An 11,133-nucleotide genomic window follows, 5' to 3' on the forward strand; every position below is an offset into this window, starting at 1 on the left:
ATGACCTAATAAATCGGAAATGTCATCGATATTCATTTCAAAGCCAACTGGACGCAGTTTTTCAATGATACGATATTTTTTAGTTTATTTGGACTTCTATTATAAAATCGAATAAATCCTAGACTCAAGACACAAGCTCATTCCTAATATAGTGAATTTCTTAGGGATTTTTGGAAGGAGCTGTTGGCGACACTGCAGATAAAAAAAATTGTCATAATTGTCATTATTGTCAATTGTAATGTCAATAAAAAAACTTTCTTTTTGACATTTAAGGGTCTCCCTGTGGCATCAAATATCGTGAGTGTAATTTTAAATCTTTAAAAATATTAATAATCTTAAGTTATTTAGTATATTTTATCAGTGAAATTCTGCTCGTATTTTAAGTTAAATATGAGTTATATCATTTCAACCTATATTTTACTTTCTACAGTTTATCTCTTAAAAATAAAATGGTTTGTATGGTATGGTAAGAAATCATTAAAACACATTCTTTTTTAGGTAATTCGTTACACAAAAATTACGAAACAATGTCGGGAGGTTTAGACGTTCTTAGTTTAAAAGGTAAGTCCCTCTAAAACATAAGAAACACTTCAAAAACAATATGTATTATCTTTAGTTTTTAATAGTCATCTTTAGTTTCACACATTATTTTTGTGTAAACTAAATTCTTTCGTCGTAATATACACAGTGTATTCTTTAATATCACAGTAGTATAAAGTTTTAATCTTAGATCTAGAGCCCTAATTGATTCCAGATAATCTAACAGTCCCTAGCAAAGGGAATTTAGGCTCTAATAAAAATTTACTTTTATCGTTGATTTTCTTCACAATAGTTACTTAATATATATTTTTTAGAGGAGGATGTTACCAAGATGTTGTCAGCAATGACCCATTTAGGCAGTACAAATGTAAACTTCCAAATGGAACAATACATCTACAAACGAAGAGCAGATAGTGTTCACATCATTAATTTGAGAAAAACTTGGGAAAAATTACTTTTAGCTGCCAGAGCTATTGTGGCCATTGAACACCCAGCAGAAGTAAGTTAAAGCTTTCATGAATCTCCCTCACAAATATTCTTATTGGTACTTTACAAAATCACTAGCAACAATAGATAGGTCTGAAAATAATACTATATTGTATTTTTGTTTTTGTTGTTTTTATTTATTTAAAACTCTAATTTTTCTGAAATTTGTATTCATACCTATTTCATGAATTAATAATTCAGTGTAATATCATATTTTACTGAGAATTTACTAATTTACTATTGTCATATGCATAATGTTATATCTGTTTATATACTTTGTCAAAATATAGTCTGCGCAATGAGTCAGCAAAGATTTTGACAGACGAAATTCAAAAAATGATAGGTAATACACTTACCTGTGAATATCAATGACAGATAACTGCCACTACCAAGTATCTTCTTAAATTAAATAAATAAAAACTGTGATATATGAATTTAGTTAAGTTTTTTGTCATAAGATGAAATATATTTTTTTGGGATATAATTGTTTCTTATTAAAGGATCATATAATAGGTATGTATTTAATGTTTTTTTTTTAATTTTTAAGGTATTCGTAATCTCTTCAAGACCTTATGGCCAAAGAGCAGTTCTAAAATTTGCAGCACATACTGGAGCTACCCCAATTGCTGGAAGATTTACACCTGGTAAATAATGTTTAATTCTTGATATACAGTATGTCCCCAGATTGTCTTTACAAGAGGAAAAAAAAGAACTCTTTAATATTGACATTATGAGAAAAATGCATTTTATAGAATACATTTTCCTTGTTCTAAAATGGTTAATACTTTTTTAAATTTTCATACCTTTTTAGAGAAAATAAAAAAAAACATAAAAATATAGTTGTTTAAAAAATCAAAAGGATTAAAAATCAAAAAGTATTTCTATAGTAATGTAACTTCGTATTCATGTCATTTATAGAATTTTAATTAATGTCATATTTTTTGCTGTTTAAAAATATTTGGTTTGGTTTGGTTGTGATTGTGTTAATTCATTGGTTAGTTGGTTATTTGGTGGGGTGGGTTGGTTTTTACTAATTTATATTTGTTTTTTATATTTTTTTTATCAGTGTTGAGGTTAGTTGCGTTGGTTAAGTTGGTTATTTGGTGGGGTGGATAGCGTTGGTTAGTCCGTATAAAATTCCTATATTTCATAAAGCCGTCAAGTGCGTCAGATCAACGAGCTCTTGCAAAATGCTTATAGCTAGGCATTGGTTTTTACTAATTTATATTTGTTTTTTATATTTTTTTTATTAGTGTTGAGGTTAGTTGCGTTGGTTAAGTTGGTTATTTGGTGGGGTGGATAGCGTTGGTTAGTCCTTATAAAATTCCTATATTTCATAAAGCCGTCAAGTGCGTCAGATCAACAAGCTCTTGCAAAATGCTTATAGCTAGGCATTACTTTCCGCCGACATGAACGACGTCACAATACCTATTAACGGCATTTTAGTAAGCTACCGTTTAACGGCAGTTTAAGTACAGCCTATAATGTATAATATAATAAAAAATATCAAAAATTACCTTACTTATAAAATGTTGCCTTAAAATAACCAACTTATAAAAAATAAACCTGTCGAGTGACATTTTCAACATGTTTAAAAACACAAATATGCTTAGAATTCGTTGCTACTACGTTAATAAACAGCGGATTTTTTTCGCAAAATTCACATTATGCAATTCGCGTGTATATGAACCTACCTTTAATAATTAAAATTAATAAGAACCGTCTATCAAAGAATGAAATCCAAGTTATATTATAACCTAACCTAACCTAACCATAGTTCTAATATTACCACACCTTTTGATTTGGAAATTTTGAACAGTATAAATGGGATTAACCATTTTAAAACAAGCAAAATTTTTATGAGCACAATGCAATTTTCTCATGATGTTAATAATAAAAAAGTTTTTTCTTTTGTAAGAATTTACTTATGATGATACCCTAAGGAACCTATGATTGATAGTGATTAAATTTCTAATCTGAAATAACATGAACATTTATAAGTTGACATTTTTTGAATAATATACTTACATTTATTTTTTATTTTTATAGGTGCCTTTACTAATCAGATTCAAGCAGCTTTTCGCGAACCACGATTGCTGATAGTTACTGATCCAGCACTTGATCATCAACCTATAACTGAAGCGTCATACGTCAATATTCCTGTAATTGCGTTAACGAATACGGATTCTCCCCTTAGATTTGTCGATATTGCTATTCCTTGCAACAACAAAGCCCCACACAGTATTGGATTAATTTGGTGGCTCTTGGCTAGAGAGGTATCTAATTTTAGTATTTATTTTAAGATAGTTTATATCTCATATTAAATTATTATTATTATTATTAGCAAAAGTCAATAGTAGGTGGGTAAAACCTGATGAGACTACTACAAATTTATCAGTCAGGGTGCAATGATTTAGATCGTGATTTAAATCAACAGATTTTTTTTATTTTAATAATGAATTTAAATTAAAAAATTAACTTGTTCAACAAAACTTATGAAAAATAACAACCCAAGTCCAATATTTTAATATCTATTCAAATATTGGACTGACTTTTGAAGTTATTTCGTGTGAATCCATTATACTTCTAAATGACAGAGATTTATTTTGAAATTGTGAAGTGCCAGAAATCCGGTATTTGAATACATTTCATTTACAAACTCTAGTGCAGAACTAGTTTCTTCTGATGTCAGGTTATATTTTTATTCCCGAGGACTAATCAATGTCAAAAGTTAAGCTGGAGTCAAGGCTGTTTTATACTACCGTTCTGCAATAAGCACTTTGCATTTTGAAGATTAGATGGTACTAATTTTATTCTCGGCTTAAGACAGTCATGACTATTTCCAAAAACAATCCCTTTGATCTTTGATCTATTTGCGGAAATAGGGGCATTGGCAAAGTTTACAGAATAAAATATATCGTTGACCGATGTGGAGACACGACAATCCGCCGTAGAACAGAGTTACAAAGATTTAGCCATTTAGGATAGGACTTTAAATAAAAAGTTGATTAAAATTCATCCAAGCCAAAAAAACTAACCTATGGAATTTATGGGTTAAAATGAACTTAATAACGGAAAAAATATATCCGGAAGGCAGGGTTTTTAGCTCAATTTTAAAAGGTGTCTGAACATTCAAAGTTTTCCATTTAAATAATACGTAAAAAAATATTTTTCCATTAAAAGTAAACTTTGAAACGGTTTACGATAAAAAATTTGGTAATTATTGGGAAAACTGGGAATCGTCCGATTTTCACCAAAATTGGTATACACACTATTTTGAGGTCGTAGATTACGAATCTGGACTTTTTTCTTGGCGGTCTCTTACCGTTTTTCAGAAAAACGGAAAATTATTTCAACGTTGAATTTTTCTTTATTACGGCCCAATAAAGTAATAATTTCACTATATTTTCATTATATTATAGTTTCTCTAAAAGCCACACTTGATTGGGGATAGAAAAATGTCCAAAATTTTACTGAAAAACACTTTTCTTAGGGCTCGAACTTACTGACGACCAGGTCGCAACGACCTGGCCGTCGGCGCCGGCTGGCCGGATGTATTGCGTTTTTAGCTGCGGCCAGATGAACGACCAGTTTCAACAGAGTTGTCAAATCTAACGATTTTTTACGTTTTACCAATTAGAAAATATTGTTTCAGAAATGTTATAATATCCGAGTTAACTAAAAAGCGAAGTTGCTATTCACAACAAACAAAAAGCATTGTGTACGCGCGACCGACAAAAAGGGAGATATTCTGTTTCTTTTTTCTACTGATATGGCGCCCTCATCGACTTTAGAAATAATTAGGGCCATCGTAAAAAAAGATCGTCAGACACTGGCTCTAAATATAAGCAGGTAGAAAGTTTAGCTTCCAGTTATTTCAATATTTACAATATAACGAAGAATCTACAACAGTAATTACTTCTATTTTTATGATTGTTTAAGTTACTTTCTTAATTTTTTTTCCAAAATAATGTACCTAGTAGAAATATAGTCTAATGAACCCTGTTTGAAAAACGTTAAATTAAATATCATATTTAAAATACAGTTGTCCTCCTTGTACATGACTACAATACAACTTAAAAAACTAATTTAATAAAAAAAAACAAGTGGTTGTAGAAAAACTTTAAATATTATTTTTTTTATTTTTTAATCATCGAAACTCAAAGGTATAATAACAGGTATCATACCAACCATAAATAGAGTAGGCATGTCATATAAAAATGTTTTGAGTTTTTACTAGAATCGACCCTTGATAAAAAAAAGGGATTAGATTTAAGTTTACCTTTGATCCAGTCTGTATACTATTTCTTTGGATTTTCTGCACGTGTGCAAAAACTACACTAAAACACTATATCTTATAGAAAGTAAAATATTGTGCTTTGAATTTGAGGGATTTCATCTGAAAAATTAGTAATTTGGAAGAAAACCGGCAACAAGCGGCAGAAAATAATAATATTTCCGTGCAGTCTTCTGGTCGCAACGACCAACGGACGGCCAGGACGTTAGTGTGCGCTATATCATTTGATTCAATGGTTTTAGAGACAGCTGCGGTCTGGCCGGTGCGACCTGGTCGTCAGTGTGTTCGAGCCCTTAACAAAATAACAAAGAAAATTGAGACCAGAAGGAAGTTTGACATTTGATAATCCTTCTTTCTCTCTCCTATGTAATAAAAGACAAATATATTCTAGACCTAATCTAGAAATTTGGAAATTTACAACTTGCCATATCTTCTATTTTTTCGGGTGATTAGGGATTTTAAATAAATTACCTATTATGAGATCGACAATAATTAAATATACCTACCTATATCCACAAAGTTACGCGGAAGAGTTTTAATTGCATTGGTTTCAACTTCTATGCGGAGGGGGTTAATCTTTTTTTTTTTGTTATATTATATTTATAACCACGAAGTTGCATGAAAGAGTTTTGATTGCATTGGTTTTAACTTCTTTGCGGAGGGGGTTAATCTTTTTTTCATATAATATAACAACAAAAGATTAACACCCTCCGCATGGAAGTTGTAACCAATGCAATCAAAACACTTTCGTGCAACTTCGTGGTTATAAATAGTCAGATCTCGTTGGTAAAATAGCAATTATGGGAAGGAGCCGTTCTTCTGGCGACCGCCTTTCGTAATCCCAGAATGAGCGAAAAAACACGCTAAATTTAGGTTTAGCATTGGCAACGTTGCTTTAAATGCCAGAAACATATATAACCCAACATTTTCAGATCGGTTACAAATTTATTTTAGCAAATTTTCCTCTATTATGCATAGATTTGGTTAAAAAAGTAACAGAAAATAGCAATAACATCATTGTTTATTGAATACCTAACAAAATATGTGCTAGAAAACCTTAAAAAATATAAGAAATTAAGAAATATTCGATGTTTAAATAATTTTCCGTTTTTCTGAAAAACGGTAAGAGACCGCCAAGAAAAAAGTTCAGATTCGTAATCTACAACCTCAAAATAGGGTGTATACCAATTTTGGTGAAAATCTGACGATTTCCAGTTTTCCCAATAATTACCAAAAATTTTACATCGCGGATTCTTGTAGAGCATAAAATTTACTAAAAAATCTAGAGAGAATCTGAGAGTAATTTTTTTCAATTCAATAATTCGTATTTTTGAAAGCTTTGAAAAGTGAAAAAAATCAAAATATGCAGCTTTGGTGTTTATTGATTAAAAATTTTCATATTTAGCAAAAAAAACTAGATTGCTCTCAGATAATTACTCTCAGATAGATTTTTTAGGAAACTTCATGCTCTACAAGAATCCGCGATGTAAATTTTTTTATCGTAAACCGTTTTAATTATGGTACTGAATTAATGGAAAAAAAATCTTTTTTTACGTGTTATTTAAATGGAAAACTTGGAATGTTCACCGACACCTTTTAAAATTGCACATTTACATTCAATTCACAAAATTATAAATTTAAATTAAGATCACAATCACATACCAGTGAACACAACAGATTGTTAGTTATATTACTATTTTATGATGATTATGATAACCGTTCCAGTTATATTGATTTGACTGTGATGCACTAATTTTTCCAACTGAATAGAACAGTTTGAGATTTAACTTTGTATTAATATGTTTTTAATTTACTTAATATATTGCATTAAACTTCTAGGTACTTCGTCTCAGGGGTCTTATTCCGAGGGAAACAAAATGGGATGTCGTAGTTGACCTGTTCTTCTATAGAGAACCTGAAGAGGCAGAAAAGGAAGAACAAGCGGCTAAAGAACAAGTTGCTGCTATTAAACCTGTAGAAGTTAGTGTAAGTAATATTTTTATCATATTTTCAATAATAATAATAATCCTGGACTTATGTTCTGGATTTTAAGGTGTAAAGGCGCATTCTCACGACTGGTCTACTTGGCAAGTATTTTTTATCGACATACAGGGTCTGCCGAGAATTCGGTGTAGTTCCTATAATAAATAACTTAGAAATTCTGTATAGATGCCTGAGGCACCATGTATAACCTGTATACCAATTAATTACAAATGTTTGTCAAGTACACGAGTTGTGAGAATGCGCCACAAGCTACAAGATAGTGATGGAGATGTCCTAATTGGTGTAAAAAAACTAGTGGCTACACTTGTCAAATGCGTCATCATTAACAAATTATGATTATTGGGACTTTTGGGAAAAAAAGCAACTATATTTTCATATTTTTTTTTATTTTTCACTTATCAATATTAAACAGAAGCATTATACCATCAGATCATACGATCGAAAAAAAACGGTCATAAAGACGGCTGGTGGATGCTGATCGATGATTATTTTAGGCAGCTCAAGTCCTGGATGTTATTTAATGGCCCGTACTCAATGGCGCTTACTACTAGCTAGCTATAAGGTTATTCTTATAATGCGTAAAAGTAAATTTTAAATAGTATTGAAGTTTAAAATTTGAGAAAAAAAACTTCATTGGAATAGATTTGTGTCGCGAAACCTTCTATCATTAACTTTCTAACGTCCTTATTTAAACTTTCTATAATTGGTGTTATATATAATTTTTGACAAGTTTCATGTCAATTTTTAGCAAATGACTTCTAGAGATTGACCTCGCCAAAATTATCATCATTGTCAATCCAATTATCATCAATTGTTATCTTTGACGCCGTCTTTTTTTTCGATCATACGGTATATATTATTTGTTAGGTTTTAATAATTCGTGAGAGAATATAAAACGGATAATATACTAATATGTACAGTATATAACTAAAAATATACGTTAAATTTTATATACATATTATTGATGATTAAATTTGGAAACATATAACATTAAATTACGTTTTAAACATATTTATTTTTTACAGAAGTCAAAAACGTGGCTAAAGTCTGCCCAACAAGTTAGGGAAGATTTTGACAGACCACATCTAAAAAATTACAGAAAATACAATTTACGTGGGCATTAAAATGACAGATACAACTGTCACTATCATGTATCCTCTTGTTGGACAGACTATTGCTATTCGCTGGCGGAAAATATCTGGCGAAGTGGTGCTACTCTTTTCATTATATCAAGATGTTATAAAAGTTTTATAACTTGATAGGATTTTAGTTTTTGACTAAGTTATAACTTTTTTTCTTCTTTTAGGTACCACATGAAGCTCCTGACCTAGATTGGAACACCGGCGGTGACCAAGACTGGGCCGAACCTGCTCCAGTGGCTCCAAGCGCAGCTCCGGCAGCCACGCCATTTGCTGCTCCAGCTCCTGCGGCCGATGACTGGGCCTCTGAAGTGGCTAAAGAACAATGGAGTGCTGCTCCACCGGCCCAACAGCCTAACTGGGGAGATGCTGCCAATTGGGTTTAAAAATGTTTATACATTTTTTGTATAAAAATAAAGGTTTTATGAAATGTCGTTGTTTAAATGAAATACAGGCAGTCCTCGTACTTACGGCAGGTTAGGTTCTTCAAAATTGCGCCTTAAGAAGAAACGACGTAAGTCGAATCTTATTTTGTCATAAGATCCTATAGAAAATGGAGAAGTTAGGTACTTTTGTAAGATAAAAATACAATAAAACAAAGAGATGTGCGTTTGAGGTATGAAAAACAGTCTATTGTATAACTATGTAGTTAAACTTATAATAACACAAGAAACAAAAATATAAAAAAAATATTTTTTTTATGAAAAACGAATTAGGGCGAGTATTTTTACAGTCCCGCTCTTTCATTATCTAATCAAAAAAGTATTTTTAACTATCCATAATTGTAAATATAATACGTATACTAATATGGCAACTACAAAAATACCAGAGAGTAGACATATTTAGAAAGTATATATTTATTTTTTTGGTTGGAACTTTTATTGAGGGTGTCGTCAAAGGTCGTAATAGTTGCTAATTAAGTAATGATCAACACTGTCCCGCTTTTTCACTATGAGGATCTGTCAACCCTGCTTGTATGTTGCTAAAATTTTATTGTTTATGTCCAAACTTCTTTTAAAATATGGATCGTTCTTTTCAAAAAACGACGTAACTCGAAATAGTGGGACGTAACTTTGAGGAATAGTGACAAAAATTTGTTCGACGTAACTCGAAACGACGTAACTCGAGGACTGCCTGTAATATGTTTTTTATTAAACGTCACAAAAGTATTAATTTTTGGGACGTGATTGACAATATAAAAGTCATTTTAACACCTAGACAAAAAAGAAAAATTTAATTTTTTTTCTAAGCAAAATGTCAAAAGTTTGACGTGATATGTCATTGTATTCCGAGTGTCATGTTCTATCAAACAAAGTAAAAAAACAGAGGGTGCCACTTAAATATTAAAAGTTGTATTTGGTTGTAGTCATTTCTGGTGAAAGTGACCAAAAGTAATTAAATACATGAAGCAATCCCGATTTATATCATATACCTACATACCAAGTTTTGTTTTTTTTTTATCTGAAAAAGTAAAGAAGTTATAGAGGTGAGTCACTGTTGAGAAACAACCGGTATAGGTATTTTTCAAAAGCTTGTAAAAAGTCACATTAATTTATTGAGAAATAAACAGGCTTCCCTGTCTTAAAAACATTGATCGACAGATCAAAAATGGAAATATTAAGAAATAAATGTAAACCAATAAGTAAAAACTAGACCATTGAGTTCAGCAAAAAAAGTTCTATAGGCATCCGTTCTTGCCTTATTGTCAGACAACTAATATGAGGTATGTATTGTTTATATAATTGCAACATTTTCAAAATTACTCTGTATCTCAGAAACTTGAGGCGGGAATGGCAGTTTTGTTTGTCGCATCTTTGATGACAAACAAAACTGTAATTCCCTCAAAAAAAGTGGTTCAGGTTAAGAAGTATGAGGTATCCCTCATTTGTAACCAGTAGCGCCTAGTGAATTTTAAAGGAAAGTGGATAGGTACCGCTTCCAGAAGAAAAAACTTCTACTATTTTTATACCTGATCATATAGTGTAACATAAAAGTATTATCATGCACTTAATGCACAACGGAAGTGATGACATATCACGTCGGCCATGATTATTCATCTGTCAAAATTTTCCCGTTGGCCGGCCGAAATGATTGCTCTGATCTCTAGTAGATGCAACGTTGCTGGTTCGATTCCAGCCTGGGGCATGGGTGTTTAATGTATGTGTGAGTCTGTGTTTGTCCGATAGAGTTTAAGTTTAAGAAATATTGTGATGAGTAAAAAATTAGAAAGGTAATATGCCAAAATATGGCCATGGCAGCCTAGCCAATGAAAAGAGAAAAAAAGTTTCCCGTTCCCAGAACGACATTCTATCGCTGGCTACACTTGTTGACACTTCAGAGAACTAATAGGCGCATTCAGTACATACACCGGTTAGTCCACCAGTATAGAAAATTATAGTGAATGGGCGCATTCAGTACACACACCGGTGTACAAAATTAAAGAGAATGCCAATGGTAACTCACCGGTAGTGGTCACCGATCACTTGAGAGCCTACCGTATTTTGTTTCCGGTTTATGTACATACCGGTCGGCGCAGTTTGTCATAATTGTCATCTGTCACATTTTTTGTTGTCTCGATCGTTCAATAAAAAGTTATCGGTAGGTCTTTACCGCGGTTGATACTGAATATCCGCCCAATGTCAATGGTAACCCACCGGTAGTGGTCAC

At 31.7% G+C, this 11,133-nt stretch overlaps 1 protein-coding gene across 1 annotated transcript; it reads left to right on the forward strand.

The window, feature by feature from the left end:
* The first annotated feature begins 171 nt into the window (after nt 1-171).
* On the forward strand, nt 172-8,896 carry LOC115885755 (40S ribosomal protein SA). Its single transcript, XM_030904765.1, has 7 exons — nt 172-297; nt 499-561; nt 855-1,039; nt 1,574-1,670; nt 3,076-3,302; nt 7,163-7,309; nt 8,634-8,896. Exons 2-7 carry the CDS (start codon nt 528-530, stop codon nt 8,850-8,852), a joined length of 909 nt encoding a protein of 302 aa, XP_030760625.1. The 5' UTR covers nt 172-297; nt 499-527; the 3' UTR covers nt 8,853-8,896.
* Nucleotides 8,897-11,133: the final 2,237 nt, after the last annotated feature.

The sequence above is a fragment of the Sitophilus oryzae genome, unplaced genomic scaffold (assembly GCF_002938485.1).
Source record: "Sitophilus oryzae breed Bouriz unplaced genomic scaffold, Soryzae_2.0 scaffold_41_pilon_pilon, whole genome shotgun sequence".
Classification (NCBI taxonomy): Eukaryota; Metazoa; Arthropoda; class Insecta; order Coleoptera; family Curculionidae; genus Sitophilus; species Sitophilus oryzae.